Raw genomic sequence first — 23,405 nt, 5'->3', positions numbered from 1 at the left:
ATTTGCCTCATTTTGTTTAAGTTAAACTAACCGGAACATTTTTAATAGTAGGATTACAGAGGAAGTTTTTAAAAATAGAGCTACAGAGAAATAGTTAACTTATAAAATGTTTTAATGTAGCAAATAAAAATGTATCTTTTATTCAATGAGACAACTCAAAGCATAATATAATAAATAAAATCTTGAAATAATTAATTCTTACGCATAAGATAATTTAACATTAAGGCCTAAATGACAGAAATATAAAAAATTTCTATAGAAGAGTACAAGTCTTGCAGATTAAACAGTAATTTTCAAACTGTGGTATTTATTAACTCCAGGTACTACAAATACATACTTAAAAATAATGTTGACAATGTATGTGAACATCTTATGGGCATCCACTGAGAACTTAGCTAAAATTCTAAATACACATTTACAGTCAAACTAAGGCTGCCCGTGCTCTGCTTATTTACATCCTCTGTGCTTAGAAACAGCTTGTTCGCTGTTGATTATTCTAAGACCTACTGGGTCTACCCCTAGAGAGTTTAAAAACAGCATTACATACATGATTATAAAAAGGCTTTGAAGGTACTCAATACCTGGGGATTGGATCCATCAAATCCTTCCTCATAAATGACGTTCTGGATAAACTGCAGCAGCTTTATGTAGCCATGGTTCAAAGAACTGTTGATAAGAAGTGGTTCAAATGCATAAATGAGCTTATTACACAGGAAATACAAACTGTAAGCTAAAACTTTAAATAAATAATTAAAAGATATACATTTATGAGACTATACTTAAATATAAGACAAAACAGTATAAGGCATTCTAAAATAAAAAGTCAGTACATCCATGAAATAAGTTGCAATGCCCTATATTAACTAGCTCAATGTTCTTGACATCATGGGAAGATAAAAATCTGTGGAGACTGAGATGACTTAATTATGTCAGGCTTAGTTACCTCCAAGAAAATTAATGATTTAATGAAGCAACCTAAAAGATGAAGCCACTATAGCTTTTCAGGAGTAATCATAGATAATTAACACATAGTTAATGAACTGCTATGCCAAGTACACCTGAATCAATGTCCTGATCACTTGAGCTCATCTTCCATCAAAGTTTTAATATTCTTAGAACAAATCGTTAATAATAATATTAATTCAAAAACAACTTTTTAAGAAAAATGAAGACAAGTGAATATAAGTTCCACTTCTGTCTGTAAAAAAAAGACAATAAGACAAATGTATGAATTTAAGAAGATAAACTGTTTCCCACATGAATATTAGCATTAATGTTACTATTTCAAAATATTTTACAAGTGCTATGAAACATAACAAAAATTTAGTAAGAGGGAAGAAAATCTGCTTTAACATTAACTGAATTTAAGATTCTTCATAATGGACAACCTGTGTGCTATATCTGAACATTAAATGTCATGATAATGAAATTCTGGAAAATTGCAATTTCATCGATATTGAAGTGCCTAATACTGTAAAAGCTGCAGGTGATTTTAAAAATACAAAAGTATTGGGACTTCCCTGGTGGCGTAATGCTTAAGAATCTGCCTGTCAATGCAGGGCACACAGGTTTGAGCCCTGGTCCGGGAAGATCCCACATGTTGCGGAGCAACTAAGCCTGTGTGCCACAACTACTGAGCCTGTGCTCTAGAGCCCTCGAGCCACAAATGAGCCCTCGTGCCACAGCTCTTTTTTTTTTTTTTGGTACGCGGGTCTCTCACTGTTGTGGCCTCTCCCATTGCGGAGCACAGGCTCCGGACGCGCAGGCTTAGCGGCCATGGCTCACGGCCCCAGCCGCTCCGCGGCATGTGGGATCTTCCCGGACTGGGGCACGAACCCGTGTCCCCTGCATCGGCAGGCGGACTCTCAACCACTGCGCCACCAGGGAAGCCCCTGCCACAACTCTTGAAGCCTGCACGCCTAGAGCCCATGCTCTGCAACAAGAGAGGCCACCACAATGAGAAGCCTGCACATCGCAACGAAGAGTAACCCCCGCTCGCTGCGACTAGAGAGTGCCCAAGTGCAGCAATGAAGACCCAACACAGCCAAAAATAAATAAATAAATTTATAAAAAAGAAAAAAATACAAAAGTATTTGCTTTACTGTGATCCTAAGTAAAGTGATCATATAGGCAGAAGTGCCTGACATAAAGAAAAAAGGAAATATAATTTTAAACATTCAGGTAACATTAAAGAATGTAAGTTAGGAAATGTAGCAAACTGCTTAAATTAATGTGTGCAAATCAATGGCAAGTGGTTCAGCAAAAAATATATGCACATCTCTGTAAACATTTTATAGAACAGTCACACCCAGCCCAAAAGTACCTCTCTAACAGCAATGAAAAAAGAAAACCAAGAGAAAAGAATGGTGTTCTGGGGGCTTCCCTGGTGGCGCAGTGGTTGAGAGTGCACCTGCCGATGCAGGGGACACGGGTTTGTGCCCCGGTCCGGGAAGATCCTACATGCCACAGAGCGGCTGGGCCCGTGAGCCATGGCCGCTGAGCCTGCGTGTCCGGAGCCTGTGCTCCGCAACGGGAGAGGCCGCAACAGTGAGAGGCCCGCGTACCGCAAAAAAAATAAATAAATAAAAAGAATGGTGTTCTGTGCAAAACAAGTATTACTCCAATTGAAGGATTTGGCAGTACAGTTATTTCTCATATGCTTATTTCTCCATTTTCAATAAAAATACAATGGATTTCATGACATTTTTCTACTTTTGTGAGGAAATGTGTCTATAAACAATGATATTCTGTAAGGACAATGATGTGACTATTTCACATCTTAACACGTATTTGTCCCGGCTAGCTCAACTTACAGAACACAGCGTTGCTGTTTGAACACAGCAGATTCAATCCCTATCTGGGTCAGTTAGCTTTGCACGGGGCTAAAATCTGCTCCAAGGTCCCAGATTATGAAATGAATTCCAGCCAACCATTTGACGAATGTCATATGGGTTAAAGGAGGGTGGATCAAAAACATATCCAGTGTATCCTAATCCACCAATAATGAATCTACCTAAGACCCTTATTATTTCGTATGTTCAAAAAGTTTCTTAAGCATTTTTCCCTCTGCCCCCCAACTGTTCACCGATAAAATCTGCCTTAAGTATTTGGTAGTAAATTTGCCATCTAAAGGCATACTACTAAATACCACATACATAAATTACTTCTTAGCTTTTTAGTTGCCACCATTTATCCATCTCATCTTTTCACAGCCTGTTAAGATAACTATAGTAGGTCTACGATTCTCTTCAATGGTTTGGGGGCAGTTGTTCTCTTGATATGAGAACAAAAACAAGACAAAAGCGAAATGCGTGCTAGTCTCTTTCCTATTTCACAGTGACATAAACAACCCAACCACTAACAGTGATTAGAACTTTATAATAAAGTAAATTTTCCGATCTAGTTAGATTTCTAGGAAAATGAACACTTTGATGACAAAATAAATGGGAAAAAAATCAATATTTATGTATACTGAGAATATTCATTTTTGGATACATGGGATTAGAACTTTTAAAACTGAACTAGTTTATATGGTATTAATATTAAAATACTAAGTATTGTTAACCTCCATGAGATAAATTTCCTTGTCAACAATATTGATAGTAATATATATTTTTTGCTGAAAATAAATACCTTGTCACCTAAATTTTTTTTTTTATTAAACCCCTTTAATTTTGAGGATGTTGCCTTTTTGTTTGTTCAGCAGTCCAGTAACTCATAAAACAGGAGTTGTCAAGAAGGAAACCCAGTTACAAATATGACTCTGGCTTCCTTATTAATGTTTTCAAACATTTCACAAAGGTTAGGTTATCATAGTGTTTATGACATATCTCAAAGGCAGCACATTTCAAATCACATATTTTATTTTGCCCGATTATCATAATTTTCAACAACTTTCATAGTAAAGTTATCTATCTTGAAATTCTAAAATGTCATTAAAACTATAACAGTACAAAGAATATAAAAAAAATTATTAGAATTTTAATTTTTACCTTTAAAATATTAAGCATTTAAAACCTTCTTTAGTTAAAAAAATAAAATTGACCATATGCATTATTATTCATGTATCTGCTATTATATTACCATGTTGTTTGACAGGAATGAATTTCGTTATATTAATATACAAATATGGATAAAAGGGATCCAATCACCCAATGTAAACCTATATTCTGATGACCAAGTTTAAGATGTTTTAAAAAGTTGACAGAAAAATGAGACTTTCATGCCTATCAATATCCCTCCTCCCCTGATTTTCAGTAAGAGGTCTAATGGATATCTTCATCAGAGAATTTTAATTTATATCAACAAATGGCATTGGTTTTCCTGTGAAAGGTAATTCTGTCATTCAGTCTCATTAAGAAAGATAAAAAACATTACTCTAAGAAAAAGAATCAGATGTATACCTAGAAATCAAGTAGATAATGAATAACAGATAATTTACCTTGCAGTTTCTCAGGGAACAAAGGAATACTTATAAAAGTATCAATGTGATAAAAGAATAAATTTAACAACAACAAAAAAACTTAGGTAACGGGAGACAAGATTTCATTTGTGAAAAAGTAAATTAAAAAAATAAAATTAGTATATGTGAAATTAACTAGTTGATAAGTGAAAAGTTAACTCATAGAAAATAAGCTCTTAGATTTGTTTCTGATTGTAATTATATCAACTGGCAAAGTGTCTGGCACATAATAAATACTCAAAATCTTTTGCATCACTGTCACAACATTTGATCATTACGGTAACTTTGTGAGGTAATTATAGCCATTATCTTCATTTCATGGTTGAGAAAATTAAGACCCATCAGGGGCAAGTGATTTGGCCACGGCTATACAACAATTAAGTAACAGAAGTGGCACTTAAAATTCAAGTTTTCTAAAATTTTGAGTTAAGTTCTTTTGGTTAAACTAGAGTGAGATCCACAGTGAGATCCAGATTCAATGAAAAGTCTGTGGGTTCAAATACACTCATGTCACTCAGATGAGGTTTGAACATGGCTTCATTCAATAAAGTCAAAGTATTCAGGTGTACAGTCTTAAGGAGGTATTTCTCTTTTAGTTGCACTGGTGAGAACTTCACCAATAGGTCTCACTAGTATTAAGTTGGTGTATGGTTTATTAAGAAAATTCAATATTGAAAAGCATAAATTTACAAGTATACAAACTAGATACCCGTATAGCACAGTGGAAAGCATGCTTAAGATCTCGGTTCTGGTTCTATCTGTTCCAACAACTGTAGCAAAATGTGTGATATGAGGCAAATTCTTTACTTTTTCTGTTCTGGGCTTCAAAATTTTCTCATCTGTAAACCGAAGGAGCTACACTAGATAATCTCTGTTGTCCATTCTGACTTAAAATTATATGATTCAAGGATGATTTTTCTTTTCTTTTAAGAATGACTTTTCTCATTAAAATGATTCATTGCTGGGTTTTTAAAAATAAGAATTTCTGGGCTTCCCTGGTGGCACAGTGGTTGAGAGTCCACCTGCCGATGCAGGGGACACGGGTTTGTGCCCCGGTCCAGGAAGATCCCACATGTCGCGGAGCGGCTGGGCCCGTGAGCCATGGCCGCTGAGCCTGTGCGTCCGGAGCCTGTGCTCCGCAACGGGAGAGGCCACAACAGTGAGAGGCCCGTGTACCGGAAAAAAAAAAAGAATTTCTGGTGTATTTAAGTATTGATTTAACTACTTGTTAGGAAGAGAAACTGTTATCAGTACCAATTATGATTAATTTAAAGATGAAGGATTTTTGAGATTATGCAAATCACTGAGAAAATATGATTTGTATTACTAAAAATCTATTTACACAGATATTTCAGGTATTCATCTATAACGAAGAGTGAGACATACTTATAAGGCAGTAGGCACAATATCAAATGTTTCAACTAACTAAAACAGTTTGCTGAGCTAAAGTTATATTAGCATATAATTTGCATGTGACTACAAAGACTGTGAAGTCTATTCACAAGTAATTTTCAAGTTAAAAATTCCATTATTATTACACTGAACGATGTCATTTATTGATTTTTCTTTTCTGATGCTTTTCGCCTGACAACACTGGATTTGATTCTCTTCGCTATGGATACTCAACCAAGAGAAGAATATACAGAGATGTAATATTAAGGGCACAAAAGAGGGCTATGACCAGCACAAACCTCTGGAACACAGCTGGGAAAGTACTAAGATCATGAAGATGGAAGAATTGCATACATCCATGAAACAATCCACTGTCTGACAGGGACACTGTTGACAGTGGTTATGATCTTTCATGAAAAATAATTCAGTTCAATTACTCTAATTTCCTTTAATTATTGATATAAAAAAGTCACTAAATTTTGTCTCCTACTACCCATCATTACTGCTGTCATCTCTCCAACTCTGGGTCATTACTCATCTTTCAAACACCCTGGCCTTTCAGTTTCTTGACCTCCTCTCTTCCAATGATCTTGTCTCCATTCTACCTACAATGCTCATTCCCATGGTCATACCTTAGATCTTGTCATCATCAATAACTGCTATCCTTGTATAATCTCAATTCATATACTCCCTCCCCACAACCACCACTTTCTGTCTTTTCACTCAGAGTCCCTTTTAACCAGAATAGTAGTTTTGCTGAGCAAGTGAGACAAAGCCAGAGAAGGACATGGAAGTGAAGAAAAAAAAACTGACCATGGATCAAGATGGTTAATTAGCTGAAAGAGTGTATCAAGGCAGGTGATAGATGATAGGCAATGGTACAGAGGTCTCAGTAAAGTCAAATGCTCGCATAGAGGCTCCCGCATAGCTTATTTATTTTACACATAGCAGTCTGTACTTCTTAATCCCCTATCCCTATCCTGCTCCTCCACCCTCCCCTCTCCTGACTACTAACCACTAGTTTGTTCTCTATATCTGTGAGTCTCTTGCTGTTTTGTTATATTCATTCATTTGTTTTATTTTTTAGATTCTATGCATAAGTGATAACATATATTTGTCTTTCTCTGACTTATTTCACTAAGCATAATACTCTCCAGCTCCCTACATGATGTTGCAAATGGCAAAATTTCATTCTTTTTTTAATGACTGACTAATATTCCATTGTATATGTATATCACATCTTCTTTATCCATTCATCTGTTAATGGATGCTTAGGTTGCTTTCATACCTTGGTTACTGTAAATAATCCTGCTATGAAGATTGGGGTGCATGTATCTCTTTGAATTAGTGTTTTCACTTATTAAGTCTTTTAAAACACTTTCAGAAGTGAGCTAAGTAATGTGGAAGGCAAAAGGAATATGGCCACAGTTCATGCGTGGGCCTCTATTTAAGGAGGAATTGAACTCCAAATGAGTTTTTCTCAAAGTAAAGAATGGGATAGGGAAAAGAGAGCTGACTGTCCAGATTGAAAATATTTGCTCAAGTAGTTATATTTTTTTCCCAAAGGAGAAATAATTTTACTGATTCCTATAAATTGTATGATGGCAACAATGATAATGTACATTCTCACTTTTGATATACTTTCCTAGAATTGTTTTAACAATGTACACTTGTACAATTAACACGAGTGACATGTGTTTCTTCACACTATCTTTAACACAAGGTATTATCATTTCAAATATCTGATAGATGAAAAATGGTATTTGTTTACACTTCTTTGATTATTAGTTAGCTTTATTAGCTATTTCTATATCTTCTTTTGGGAACAGCATGTTGATATCTTTTGCCCATTTTGCATTAGGGCACTCAACTTGTTTTTACTAATTTAAAAATGGTCTTAATCAAATCTTCAGACCCCATTCAAGTTTTGTCACTTGTCCTAGTATCATCCTTTATTGCAAAATGACTGAATTCAGAATCATATGTTGCACCCAAGTTGTCTCTTCAGTCTCCTTCAATCTGGAAATTCCTTAGATTTTTCTTGACTTTTATGGTCTTGACACTTTTGAGGATTACAGGCCAGCTATTTGGTAGAATATTCCCAATTTGGGTTTGTCTGAGGTTTCCTTATGATTAGATTTAAATTATGAGTAGTTGGTAGGAATATTGCAGAAGTGTTGCTGAGTTCTTCTCATTGCATGCTATCAGGTGATACATAATTTCAGTTTGCCCCATTACTGGTGATGTTAATTTGATTAAGGTGATCTCTGCCAGGCTTCTCCACCATAAAATTACACTTTCCCCTTTGCAGTAGTCAATATTTTGTGGGGAGGTATTTTGAGGCTATGTAAATACTTGTTCCTTAATACTCACTCATTCATTCATTTATTTGTGTCTGTAAGTATTCGTGGCTTCCTGTTTTATTAAATGGGTTACAATCCATTACTATATTTGTATATTTTGATGCTCAAATTGCCTCTTCTTTAGCCAGTGGGAGTTCTTTTGAGCTGGCTTCTGTATCCTTTTGACATACCTTCATCATTCTTTAAGCATTTCTAAGCATAAAAAGATGTTACAGGTTTATCTTTTTCTTTCCTTTGAATCAAACATTTCTCCAAAGAGTTCTGATTCCTTCAAGTGGAGAACCACTAGATATACTCACTGTTATTTCCCTACTCCAAGAGTTTAAGACAGTCTCTTTAATTTTCCTCTATTACTTTTATAATTTTAATTTATTGTATTTAAATCTTTAACTCTTCGGAAATATAGTTTGATGTGAGATATAACATAAAGATTTCACCATATTATACTCAAATGATTATACTTTCCACACTTACTTGAAATCTCTCTCCATTATAAAAGTGATGTTTGTTCATTATAAAAATTCAAATATACAAAAACAGGACTTCTCTGGTGGTGCAGTGGTTAAGAATCTGCCTGCCGATGCAGAGGACATGGGTTCGAGCCCTGGTCCGGGAAGATCCCACATGCCGTGGAACAACTAAGCCCGTGTGCCACAACTACTGAGCCTGTGCTCTAGAGCCCGCAAGCCACAACTACTGAGCCCGCCTGCCACAACTATTGAAGCTGGTGCGCCTAGAGCCTGTGCTCTGCAACAAGAGAAGCCACCACAATGAGAAGCCCACACACTGCAACAAAGAGTAGCCCCTGTGCACAGTGACGAAGACCTAATGCAGCCATAAATAAATAAATAAATAATTAATTTAAAAAACCAAATATACAAAACATACAAGGAGTAGAAAAAAAAATCCAAAATCCACCACCCAAAGGTGAACATTGTTAACAGTTTGATGAACATCCTTTCAGACATCTCTCTATGTCAATCCTTCCTTCTCTTACTGAGAAAAAATATGTGGGATGTTAAGAAGTATGCTGATAAAAATGTTTTTGATTCTGAAAAGAGTATTTTACCAATAAAAAAATATAAACTGGGTTATTATAACTACTTATTTGTTTAATTTTGGCATTTCTCTCATAGCCTTTTCAACTGATATATACTGAGTTTCACAGTATAAGAAAATTTAGCTTAGTCGTTCATGGGTTTATTTGACCAAATATCACTAAGTATATTTAAGAAACTAAATTAACATCTACTGAATTTGTGTTAGAAAAGAATTTGGGAAAAGCTACTTAAAATTTTATGTAAACAGGATTGTACTCTGTGTCCTATTACTATAATCTGCTTTTTCGCTCTATTTTATCTTGGATGCTAAACTCAGTAACCACCCCAGGTCTCTCACGCAGAAAAAGCTGCTGCACAACCTCCGCACTACAGCCACTGCTGCAGTCTCCACAGCTACCATCAGCCTTAGATCTTAATAAAAGGTACAGTGCCCATGACCCTCCAAAGGATAACCGGATTTCCTTTGGAGGGTGGTGGGCACTTGAGACTAACTAAGTAAAGTTGCAGCTTAGACTCCTTTCCTCAATATTTGGGAGATTTGGTTGGCATCCCCTTTGTTCTCCAGTGTCATTTTCAAACCACTCCTCCTCGCCTACTTTCTAGTAAAACAAAACACACAAAAAACTCCATGCCTTAAAAAAAATATATTTAGCCAACCCCAATCATTCTCTTTTTAAGCGGCTGTTATCAAGCTTCTGGACGTTTCCCTCTATCAGCTGAAGATGTTGTACCTGGTTTACAGTCCTAATTCAAACATCTTATTCTCAATCAACACTTCTAATCTTGGTAACTTGCTTTGTTCATTTACCCTCACTATTAAGATTAGTCCACTGCCAGTCTACTACCCTTTCTTTTTTCCTCCCGTATCAACAGCAGCTGTTATCAATTCATTTTCTTTAGCCTAGAGTATGGGGTCCATCATTTTGCTCACCTTTTAATACTTTTCTGCTCTTTGTCCTTCTGCTGATGGCACCTGGCAAAACTTCAGTCCCGTTTGCACCCAGGAATCAGCACAGATGCAAGAAAGTCACACAACCCGACAGACTGGTACCCCCATAAATATGTGATATTTCTCCAGTCCGTGTATTCTTCCAGTCTGTGAAACAACCATTTCAAACCTTCCCATTTAACCCAAACTCCTAAGAGGTAAGTAACTATTCCTTAGTGGATGATCCTGCCTATTATTCACTAAGTAAAGAGAAGACATCCATATTTTCAGTGTTACTCAAGACTCTGCCTACAACTGTATAAACCTATTTGTTTGCATCTACACTGTTCTCTTATGCTTCCTTTCCCTCCTTCCCTCCAGTGGAGGAAATGTTATTATATCTTAAAGGTCAGTCCTTCCACACCTGCTCTGAGGCACCTCCTGCCTTTTCCAGAAAATACTCTGACTACCCCCTAACATTTATTTGGTATTTCCTATGTACTAAGCAGTGCTCAAAGAGTATTACTTTTAGACCAATTTCATAGATAGGTAACAGAGGTAGTGAGTGGTTTAAGAATTTTCCTAAGGCATTTAGTAGTCTGCCCAATGCCATATAGTTAGAAACTGCTGCTACCTCTTCATCCATTCCCTTTATAACGAATTTTTTTCCCACTTACATTTAAACAGAACAAAACAGAAAAAAAAAAAAAACCTAACCAAAAACAACCCCCCAAACCCAAACCAAAAAAAAACCCACAACAACTTTTGTCACCGCAAATCTCTTCCAATTATTGCTTTTTCTCTGCCCCTTCATGAACAAATTTCTTAAAAGAATGGTATGACCCCTGCCTATCTCTCTGAACTCATCTTCCTGTAGCCCTTGCTATCACTCACTCTGTTTCAGCAACATGGCCTTTCAGGTCCTTGAAAACACCAAGTTCTTCACTTTCTTACACACCTGCTGTTCCCTCCTCCAAGAACACTGCTTGGCTTAGTGGTCTTTGTATGACCACCTTCTTATTCTTATTTTTCAAGTCTCAGGTTCAGGTCTTCAGAGAGGCCTCATCTGAACACAACTCAAAGTTTATTTCCCCCACTCAATTTATGGCAAGTGTTCTTTGTCTTTACATTACTTACCACAATTCATAATGGCATATATATCTGTTTGTTTACTTGGTTTTTTAAAAAAAAAATTGTGTGCTTTCTTGCTCAGTTGTAACCTATAAATGGTCAAGGATAACAGCTGCTTTGTTTATTACAATAAACCTAGAGCTTAACATAATTCTAGGCTCCTAAAAGGTTCTCAGGGGCACACAAGGTGCTCACGTCAGAGAAGGTGTTCCAATAAATATTGTTAGATATATGTTTATGTCTACTTATATCTGTAAGCAGTACCATCCTAGCTCTAATGTCTGAAAAGCATTCTTGATATTCCCTTCACCCTTTTCCCCAACCTCAATGAAATCAAAGAGATCAGAGAGGTAGCTAGCAATAAGATTAGGTAAGGACATGTAGACCTTATGGATCTCTGTTAGGATATAGGTTTATTATTCTGAGTGAGATGAGAATTCATTAAAGGTTTGAGGCAGAGTAGTGTTAAGAGCTGACTTATGTTGTAAAACTGTACTGTCTAACAAGATAGCCACTAGTCACGTACAGCTACTTACATTTAAGTTAATTAAAATAAAATATAAATTTCAGTGCCATATTTCAAATGCTCATTATCAGTTGCATGTGGCTAGTGGCTGCTATTCTGAACAGCACATAGAAAATTGCCATCCTTGAAGGAAGTTCTATTGGACAGCACGATGTGAAAAAGTTCACGAGGGCTGTTTTGGAGAAAAATAGGAGCCACCAAGGCGCAGGGAGCAAGACTAATTAGGAGGCTATTCCAAGAGTCCTGGTAAGCAATGTGGGTGACTTAGGTTAGTGTGGTAGAGGTAAAGGTTGCAAGAAGTGATCAGGATCTGGATATATTGAAGATACGATTGACATGATTTGCTTATAGATTGAATGTAGGGAGTGAGAGAGAGAAAGGAGTCAAGGGTCAATGATTATTGAAGGAAGAATAGAAATATGGAAGGAGACACATAAATAAGAGAGAGTATGTCTATGGGGAGCATGACTGGGATTAGGAATGTGGGAATAAGGTGGAAAATAACAAAACAAAAAACATGGATACCAATGAAAATAGCATGCTAGAATGATCAACTAAATTCTATGTACCCAAAGGCCCCCTTGAAGGACAGAAAGAAGAAAGACAGACAAACATATAAGTCACTTCTCTTCATTGGTCAAAATGAGGTTCAGGATAATAGTTCTCCCTCTAAAGTTTCAGATACTATCTTTTTACTTTAATTATATCACCCGCAGATAGGAAGACAGGTAAAATCCCTCCTTACACTTACATCTTCCTTTCGCCTAGCTCTGAGATTTGATTGATATATCATTTACTATTTCCTTTTAATAGAGTAGTTTATAGTATACTTCTATAACTTTATGACTTCTGTTCTGAACTTTTAATCTTACCTAGAAGTTCTCTTTCAAAATTCCTTTCTCGTGAATGAATTTTCTGCTTGTAACTTCTAAATATACTGTGGTTCTCTGCTTCTCAATCTGAGATCTGTATTTTTGAAATAAAATATACTCTTACATGGCTATGTTTCAGTTACCCAGTTTCATCCCACTAAATCTTTGTGCTAAGAACAAGACTATAGTTAATTTGAGTTCTTACTATACTTTGTGCATTGATTCACTAATTCATCAACTATTAACTCAACACTTGTGTCCTAGATTCAGAGAATAAATAGATGAAAAAAGCATAACCCTTTCCTCAAGGATTTCCAATGCTTGAGGAGGAAGATAAGAATATAGACAAGACAAATAATTAAGTGTAATGAGATTAGTGTTCTGACAGAAGTATGAACAAAGGAATACTAGTAGGAATGTATGGGAAGCTTAGCTACAATTTGTCTAGGAAGATACTACAGAGGCTTATTTAGAGGTTCCATTTACTCTGGTAAAGAGACTTGGCAGGATAAAAAAAAAAATGAAAAAAAGACTCCTAAAATCTTAAGTAATATTCCTATCCACTTTCCACTGTTTTTCTCCTAGAAATTCTCCTAGGAAGATAACTAGTTCTCTCAGAATTCAGTTCATTCAACTTAATACGAAACTTTTAGCTACTACTAGCTATTGTTAGCATAGATATGCAAAGTAAAATCTTGAATTTCAAAGAAACATATCAAAACAAAATCATTCTATTTACTGCCAACTTTATGTAAACTCAATATTCAAGACCTAACATATCTATAATTTAAAAAGTAACATTTCGCAATATTATAGGTGTATTAGTTGGCTTGGGGTACGATAACAAACTACTGGGTGGCTTCAACAACAGGAATTTATTTTGTTGCAGTTCTGGAGACTAGAAGTCCAAGATCATGGTGCTCGCAGGTTTAGTGTTGGGTTGCAGATGGTCACCTTCTCGCTGTGAGCTCACATGGCTTTTCCTGGGTGTTTACTCAAGAAGAGAGTGGGGAGCTCGGTGTTTCTCCCTTTTTTTCTTAAGGACACCAATCCTATCAGACCAGGGCTCCACCTTCATGACCTCATCTAACTCTAATTAACTCCCAGAGGCCCCATCTCCAAATATTGGGACTAGGGCTTCATCACATAAATTTGGCAGGGGGTGGGGTGGACACAAACATTCAGTCTGTAACAGTTGGATAAGCAGTATGTTAGTAGATTCGTTAATAAATAATAAATAATGACAATATCTTTCTAGTGAGGAAACAGAACTGTGCTTGGGCATACCTGTTAGCAAAGCTTACTTCATTTTAAATTTGTAGACTACCAACTTATTCTCGAAATCAGTTTTTCTGTCATTGCTTTATGATTGAGATTATCGGATTTATAACAGTGAAATATCAAAACAAAATTATCTGGGTAATATTATTGTGATACATCTCAGGTTTTTATACCTAGGCTTCAACTTGAAAGTTTAAACTGTATGTATGAACATTTTCCATTGGCAAACCCACCAATAATTTAAAATTAGTTAGTGCAGATTTTAAATGACCTTCCGGTTTTCTTACTGTAAAAAAATCTTTATATGTTTCAACAGTGCCTTTAGAAATTATAAAATTATATATTATATCCTTACACACAATAGTGGGATGCAGCTATATCCTCTAGTCTTAATTATAGGAAAAGTAAGGACAACTGTAAGGCTTAGCTTTATTGTTTTATAAATGAACCAGTAAAGTTCATTTTAGTGAAATGAGCACACGCTTTTCATAAATTAAAATAAATCTCACATGGTAAAGTACCCATTTTCAAAATTAATTTAATTACATGTTTAAAGTTTAATTACATTTAATTAAGCATTTAAGTTTAATATGAAATAAATGAATTATCGGTTAACCACTATGAAATGAAATACTGCCCTGGTAATTAAAATCTATAAATTTTCCTGTTCCATGCAAAGCTGTTACTTCTCAAAAATATTCTTAAAATATACTTTAAAGACTATATTTCCACATCCAATAAGGTTTAATTTTTCAGGTGCCCAGCTTTGTGTGCTGTACAGTTACTGCAGCAGTAAATGGAGACAGCCTGGTACAGAAAAGAGAGCAGAGGGTTTTGGATACTTGGGTTTGGGTGTCTGCTTAGTCACTCAGAGCCTGAAACAGTGGCAAAGCTGCTCATCGTCTCTGACCTCAAGTTTCCTATAAAGTGGGGATAATATTGCTTCTCTTGGAGGGTTGTTGGGAAGATTCAATGAGATATCCCACGGTCAAATGCCTAGAACAGTGCCTGACACTGAACAGAAAATTGACAAATTTTAATTCCCTCCTCTCTTTAATTGCTGAACAAATGAAAAACACTTTGTACTTTCCGGCTTAAAGAATGTTTTATCCTTAATTTTCTTTTTAATTACAAAAGTAACACTATATTATTTTTCATGTATTTACATCATACCTAATGTACATTTTTCATTTCCCTAAGCACTCCATGAATGGAGGCAGTACAGATAGCATTACTGCTAACACAGATTTTTTGAAGTCAGAAAGAACTGACTTTGAATCTGGGTTCCATGATTTACTATTTGACAAATCATGGAAACACTATTTTGACCTATTTCCCAAGTATATGTATATGTATGTCTGGTTCAGTGAATGACAAAAATTAGGAACTAGTATAATCAATATAATCATTCAAACTTAATAAAATATTAGTGATACAGGAAGGACAGGTGGTATTCCTCCTAGAACCCCCATACCCCGCCCCTATTTTTCAAAAGAGGATATTTATTTTCACTGAATTTAAGGGATTTGCCCAAGAGTAACAGTAGGATGAACTCAGTACCAGAATCCAGATTTTTAATTTCTTTATCAGTGCTCTTTACTATACAACACAAGAAGATAAAGGTGAAGGACACCAAAGTCCTTTGAAGCAGTAAGGCAAAAAAAAAAAAAGAGAGGGATCTTCTGACTTAGGTTAATCCTGGTTTGATCACTTAATAGTTGAGGCTCAGATAAATCACCTCTGTGAATTTTGGTATCGCTTTCTGGAAAATGGGAATACTGTACAAACTTTTATAGGACTGATACAAGGATTACACTAGATAACAAATGTAGAGTATGTAGTAGAGTGATTGACACATAGCAGTCATTCATTAATGGCAGCTATTAACACTAAAGCATCATCAAAGCACCATTTTCCGTAAGTCTCCAGCCATATGGACTGGAGAATACACTAGTAAATATTTTTTTTTGGAAAGAGATTTAATAAAAATAAATAGGATAGTCTCCACTAAATTTTCATGTAATATTTCTGGGAAAGAGAATCTATACTTTTAAGTCATTTCCATTCACAACTTCCTATCTATTAAGTTTCCATTTAATAACTCATCTCATTTTGAAAATAAAGGTTTTACAGTGCGAAAGAAAACAGAGGCAACAACCTATTCTGTGAATTACCTTCCCTTGATCCAACTGCAATAAGAATTGAAATTAAACGTTCCTAATACTTTATAAATTATTCAATGTCAAGTACTGTAATTTTCAGAGTTGTGCTTTAATACAGTAACACTATATATGTTGTTATTTTATTACTTAAAACTTTTCATTGCAAAACTCAAACCCTAAATTCTCTTGTTATCTAAAAAAATACAGATTATTTTATTTACAGCATAACTAGAAGTAGAAAGCCTTAATAAATAAAATATTAGAAAAGAGTACTTGTTTACTTTCTGAAAGAGCATGTATCAAAAAACATGGAGCAAAAGCATGATTTTATACCATTTTCACTATTATTATCAATAAGCAATATTTAGGTATCCATGTGCATTTAGGGCTGAAAGACCCTAATATAGAACTATTTCACATTTTATTGAAAATAAAAACAGCAGGTATTGTAAATTTGGTATCCAGATTTTTCAAGTTGCAAATTAAGAGTAATAGTAGGTCCAACAGTTACAGGATGAGAAAAAGAAGAAAACCACATATAATGAAATAATATGAAACATGTACAATTAAGGTTACACATTATACAGAAAACATTTATTAGGATATGTACCTTTAAATATGCATTCTTTCAAAGACTGTGGTAAATTGAAATCATTAACTTACCAGGGTTCTAAATTAAGAGTTGATGATATTTTTTCTGGAAGAAAAAATCCATGCCATTTTGAAGCCTCAATTAGTTCTTGTGGTATCCTTTTTGATACATCATAATAGTGACCAAATCTTGAAGATGATACTGGTCTAGCCTGATAAGAAAACCCATATTGTTTGTTAAAAATTTTTCTTTAAACTGCAATTTATTTATCCTACATTCAGCAAAATTCTGATATATTTATGCATTTTAATGCAAATAAGGAAGAGCTGATATATATAGACTTATTAAATTTCAAAGAAGCATACAACAATCTTTATCATTATAAACTATTGATAGTTAGAAATCAACCTTTACATCTCCCAGGTATCTTCACTCCTGGTGGTTCCCTAAGTTTGATAAGAAATTGAACACCTCTTTGCCTTTTTACTATACCTTCCTCAGTTCAAAAATTTTATATACATAACTCAATTAATATTAAGACTTCAAGTTTTAAAAATAAAATAAATTTACAGTTACTAAGAATGAAAAGAAAACTTAAGCCACATTATTTCATTGCTGAGGGGCCCAAAAGAAACTAGCTATTTACATACATTAAACTGAGCATCATTTTAAAACTAAATTCTCATAAGACCATGTGTATATATAGTATTCAAAACTTCTTACAAACTTAAAATTGAGCTAACAGTATAAAATATACTGGGATATTCCAGATAGGAACAAGGTACATGATACAGTGGGAGAATGTACATAAGCTCTATTAGTTAAATCAGAAACCTGGCATATTCATTAGTTCATTGATAATTCCTCTTTTGTGCCCTCTACTAACAATTTCTCCAACCAATTATCTTTCTTATAAGAAACTCTAATAACTATTGATGCTGAATTTAATTACATAGGATAGTTGAAGCTCAGTAATATAACATTATTATTACATTGCTTTAAACGGACTCTGGCTGATTTCTTTCATTCAGCACATTAGAAATATATCTCTATTCAAATATACCTCTATCCAAATATATCTCTATCCAAAGTTGAACTAGTAACAGATTCCATCTGGCAATAGTTTCTAATAAAGTCTCTGATCTAAATTTACTTAACTTCCACTGTCTTGAATGCTACAAAACAGACAAGTTTCAGAACATTCGACAAAACTAGATAATCTTTACAGAAACTAAAGAATTATACGCAGTAGGTTCTTAACTTATTTTACTAAGTAACTGACAACTTTGAAATTTAGAGAAGAAAGAGACATTTGTTTGACACTAGATATTTGCATTTTAAGACTTCAAGAATTCATATTCTTAAATGCCTACAAACATCAAATTATATAGTAATAGAGAATTAAAAAATTAAAGTCTAATAGACACATTATTCTCAGATTCAGAATCCAAGGGTTTGACATTTATTTTCTAGATAAAATGGCTGTTCATTCCTCCATAAGGTACTGTTTATTTTCATTAATGAAAGAGACCTATCAGTTGGCTTAATCTAATCTTTTCAATACAATATAAACAGAAGTATGGTTTCAAAAACATGATTTATCTATTTGCCACGAAAAGTACTGACAAATACATTATGTCACATTAAAATTTGTCTCTTAAAAATAGGATGTAAAGTTTTTAAATGTAAAGTTATTAGTCTAAAGCAATTTAAACAAGGTCTGTTCTTTGCCCTATAATCTATTCTTTATCCGGATTATAGTTCAGAATGTTTTTACTGCAATCTCTGCTAGAGCTCATCTTTTTATTGTGTAAGTCCAAACCCCCTTAATGTTTTAGAAAGGCCTTGACTAACTGAACTTTGATCTGATGTCTTCATTGAGAAAAACACCAGGTTGCCCATTTCAGATGCAAATCCCCCTAAGGCCCAATAGAATTTAGTAAAGACAGCAAAAAAGAAGAAACAAGAAGTTTCCAGGATCCTCTTTGAGAATCCTGGGGCACACTGGTGTCCTTAATCCACACTGCTGCATGGATTAAGGTAGGTGATAACCTTTTCTGATTCAAAAGAATAAGCAGAGTGCCTACAAACTGGGTGGAGACTAGGATTTGGTAATAATAAAACACCATGCAATAAAAGCTTGGTCTATGTCAGAAGCCTCTGAAAAGGCCTCAATGTACCACATTCCCAGGCCTAGTAGGGAAGCTTGCAAAAGCCTACCTGAATCAAATAAGCATGAATAATCTATTTTGGCGGACTGGCCATGGGGAGAGAGAAAGAAAGAGAGACTTTTCGCTTCTTTTAAGTTTGAGTTAATAAATTTATTAGTGGACTGAAGGTTCTTGAAATCCTATGCACTTTGAGAAATATGCTAAATTGCCAAGAAGCAAAGTATGCTTTTTAAGTTGCCGTCTCTATCAATGTTCCTAATTATAATATTAAAGTGACAGAACTCTCAGATTTGGGATGAATCAAGGCAGAAAATTGATTTCATGCTGTGACAGTTTACATATAGAACACAAATAATTAATCAAAATGTAAAAATAAATTTGGAAGCTTTTCTTATTAAAACTAAATTATTAATTTTTTAGAAATTAGGATTAGATAGGGCAACTAATATATTCACAAGGTAGACACTAACCATTTTATTAATGATGAGAAACTTTAATGCTTCAATAAAAAATGAAAATGAAAATTAAATATACTCTTACAGGAAAAACAATTTTGTAAGTTTTTTTCTACCCAACACACATAGCATTAACATATCATCAGATAACTGGAATGCTGCGAAATCTTCTGAGGCTTCGAATTGTAAAACAAAGACTCAAAATATTTCCTCTAAAAAAAGGTCATTAAATATAATAATAATAATAGTAGTAGTAGCAGTAGTAGTAGTAGTCATGGTAATCCATGAAAACCTATCAACTTCCTGAAGAAGTAAATGCATTAAAAAAAATTAAACTATCAGCAATAACTATTCCATTTACTCAGTTTGATAAGACACGTTGCTTTAGTTTTACATTATGAAAACTTCTATTTCACATTCATAAACTACTCTTTAACTTTGTCAACTGTGGAAGAGAGCAAAACGGAATGGTTCAGTAAAAATTTATTATGCCAAAGGAGAATGAACTCTGATGGGGGTTCAGGAGGAGCACAGAGCAACAAAACAATACCATTCCCCAACTTAAGTATGTTAGAAAGAAAGAAAAATTTCAGAGAAAAGCTGCATCACAAATAAACAGTCTAAATAAGACATTTTCTTATTACTGTTATCATTTTTTGTTTCTCAGCATGGCATAACAGAAAGCAAGAACCCAAATGGTTACTAAACCATTTTGAGCCTCAGTTCAATCACCAGAAATCAGAGCTAATAATAACTATTTCACTAGGCTGTTGCGAGAATCTAATGCAATACTGGAAATGAATATTTTGTAAATTATAAAGTGCTACATAAATATTATTAATTATTATTATTGTGTCATGATTCACCAGAGAATCAGAAGATCCATCACTATCCTTTGCAATTACATTGCTTTATTGGAAAAATGGTATTTGTTGTCATCTACAACATGCACACATCTATCACAGGACTGTTGTAGCTGAACCAGTAAGATGGAAATTCAAAGTGTAATGAGGATTTACTATAATAAAGATCTAATATGCTGTCATAAATTGCTGGAGCCATGGTAGGCCTTGGTAGTAGAGCTCTACAATATTGAAAAACTTAAGTCTCAGAATATGCTGTAGGCTATGAATTCTTGGGGTGAAGAGGGAATAGGGTTTGATGATTCGATAGGAAAGAAGGAGGCATGGCCATGTGGGAGAGAAAATCAAAATCACAGGATGAGGGAAGGTAGGTTTCTAAAAACTACACACGCCTCCAAGAGGAAGAAGCACTACTTTATGCTTTACTGAGCTACTGTTATTTATTTAGGTGTACATATTCTTATCCTTTTTTGCATTCCCTAAATGGGAATATGACTACACTCTTAAGGACCTGGTGATGACTTGAATTAAGAGGCATCTCTGATAATCAACCGAATACCTTTCTGTTACATTATGTTTTGGACGACTTGTTTAATCTTTACTCATAACAGTGTTAACTATAGTTTGTCCCAAGTAAAATACAGAAAACCAGTGTTTTACTGTTGTTGTTTTTAAAATGATAATGGCAAGGTAAGGTCTGGATTTATAAAGTAGATAGTGAAGAGTGATCCTCAAAGTCTACTCAGTCTTGGCGAATCATCATATATAAAATTTGTGTTACAGGCAAATATACATGCTAGTGACATTTCAAAGAAAAGCAAAGAAGCCAGAGATGATTCTATTTTCTAAACTTGACAGAACTTACTTGTAAATACTAGTAAACTTAAGTTCGACCATTGACTGTAAATTCAAAATAAGCTGCTAATTTATGTGTATTAATTAATACAACTCAACTCACTTTAACATTTAATTCACAAACTATATGTCATTCACTCCTGTACTCAACAAATAACTATTGAGCACCTACCATATGCCAGTAAAACAAAATAGTAAAAGTTTTTTTCTCCCATTGGTTCACACTCTAGTAGGAGGAGATGGATGATATATTATCTGCTAGATAATGGCAAGTACCCTGAAGAGAAATATGGTGGTGAAAGGGGATGAGAGAAAGAGAGAGAGGTTTCATTTTATACAGAGTGACAAAGGAAGACATTCCCGATAAAGTGATATTTTAATGGAGTCCTGAAGAAAATGGGAAAATAAGTCGTCTGGAGAACATCATTGTAAGAGCATAATTTTTAAAACACTGAAGCTGTAAGCCTTGAAAACTGAGGCTTGTGTTAATGTGTAACCTCTGAGAAGTTTACCCCCATAATAACAACGGCAAGCACACCATACTCTAAAAGTAAAAACAGAGCAAGCAGTATTTACTCATATGTGAAAGGGGGCAGGAATGGCATCTGTAATTACAATATAGAAGGAGACAATTAACTATAAAGAAACAAAGAACTTTCTCCCCAAGTTTAAACAGATTTTATAAGAAGCAGCAAGAAAAAAAGGTTTAAAGTTTCAATCACTTGCATTTTCACTGACAATTTCACTTCAAGAATGTTAGTGACCAAGGAAAAGACCAAAACCTAGCTAAGAGTAAAAATAAAAGAAATGGAAGATACAAGTATTTTATATGATCTAAAACTGAATTGGTATATTGTCTTTACACAAAAGCTAAATTCAACTTAGAGCTTACGTTCTTAATGACTTTCAGAACATACCAGTAGAAAAAATTAGAAATACAGTCACTCTTTACAAAAGAGTCACCCTTAAGCCCAGTTACTTAAATGAATCAGCCAGATTAAAGGCATGAAGTTCTTTGCTATTAGGGTTCTCAAGTGCTAGTCCCTACATTGCTTGTCTGTTTTAATCTTTGTAAATTAACTCACGTTTTCCCAAGCAGAATAACTACATTTATTCTGGTCTCTTGTACCCAGTTTTCAATCCCATTCTAAGCTATGCCTGTAACAAATTCTGATTACATAGAGCTTCCTTTCACTTTTTAAGACAAATGTATGGTTTTCTACTGTCCACATATACTGTAATTTATTTAACTAGTTGCTTACTGATGGACATTTAATTTCCAATCTTTTATTATTAAAAAAAATGCCTCATAAGTAGGTCATACATAATTCATTGTACATCTGAGTAAATATATTCATGACATAAATTTCCAAAAGAATCAAAGGGTATACGTTTTTGTAATTTTGAAGGACACTGCCAAATTACCCTCCACGGAAGCTGTACCTATTTATATTTTTACCAGCAAAGTATGAGAGTACTAGTTTCTTCCCACCTTTGCTAATTTAGTGTCTTACCAAACATTTTAGATTACTGACAATCTAATAATAGAAAAATGGCAGGCCAGTATAGTTTTAATTTGCATTTCTTTTATTATAATTGAAATTTGGCATCTGTTCTTGTATGTTTAAGGACTACCTAAGTTTTCTTTTTACTTTTTTTCCTGTTTTCAAAAATTTAGTTGGTAGACTATTCCTTATTCTACTATGAGTTGCAAATAACCGCTCTCCTATTTGTAGTTTGTTCACAGTCATTTAAATAAATCTCACTTAAAAATGATATTATTCAAATAGCTTTCCCACCTAAATTAGAACAATTTACCATTGCTTAATATCCACCTATTACAACACATTTTATACTTGGTATACAGTTGATGCTTAATCAATATTTTCTGACTGAATGAATAAATGGCATTAACACAGATGCTGGAGATACAACAGAAAATATAATAAAACAAGCTCTCTGTCCTCTAGAGAATTCTGTCTGGTGGAGAAAAGAATTATACTACCAACTAACTATAAAACAATGTAGAGAAGTACTTTAAAATGCATGTGGTGCTATGGAAACAAATATAAGAAATTAGATAATTACATATCATTTGCCCTTGGAGAAGGATGAGTTGGTGAATAAGAAAGTGAAAAGCATCACCAGCAGAAATACAAGCAATTCACAAAGAGCAGTCCTCATAGGATGGGTGAATATAGTGTTTTATATACACACAGGACAGAGACTAAAAAGGTAGGCTTGGATTAGGTGGTATAAATCTTGTATACAACTTGAGAAGTTTATATTTC

At 34.4% G+C, this 23,405-nt stretch overlaps 1 protein-coding gene across 1 annotated transcript in view; it reads right to left on the bottom strand.

Moving 5' to 3' along the window:
- The window catches only part of ELP4 (elongator acetyltransferase complex subunit 4), a 241,249-nt gene that overhangs the window by 153,357 nt on the left and 64,487 nt on the right, over positions 1 to 23,405 (bottom strand). Inside the window, exons 5-6 of the mRNA XM_082844011.1 lie at positions 16,842 to 16,981; positions 582 to 666 (exon numbers count right to left, since the gene is read on the bottom strand). Coding sequence (XP_082700137.1) covers positions 582 to 666; positions 16,842 to 16,981 — 225 coding nt within the window. The remainder of the gene's footprint in view (positions 1 to 581; positions 667 to 16,841; positions 16,982 to 23,405) is intronic.

The sequence above is a fragment of the Leucopleurus acutus genome (genome assembly GCF_964270905.1).
Source record: "Leucopleurus acutus genome assembly, chromosome: 8".
NCBI lineage: Eukaryota > Metazoa > Chordata > Mammalia > Artiodactyla > Delphinidae > Leucopleurus > Leucopleurus acutus.
This window is presented reverse-complemented; position numbering and strand designations above follow the sequence as displayed.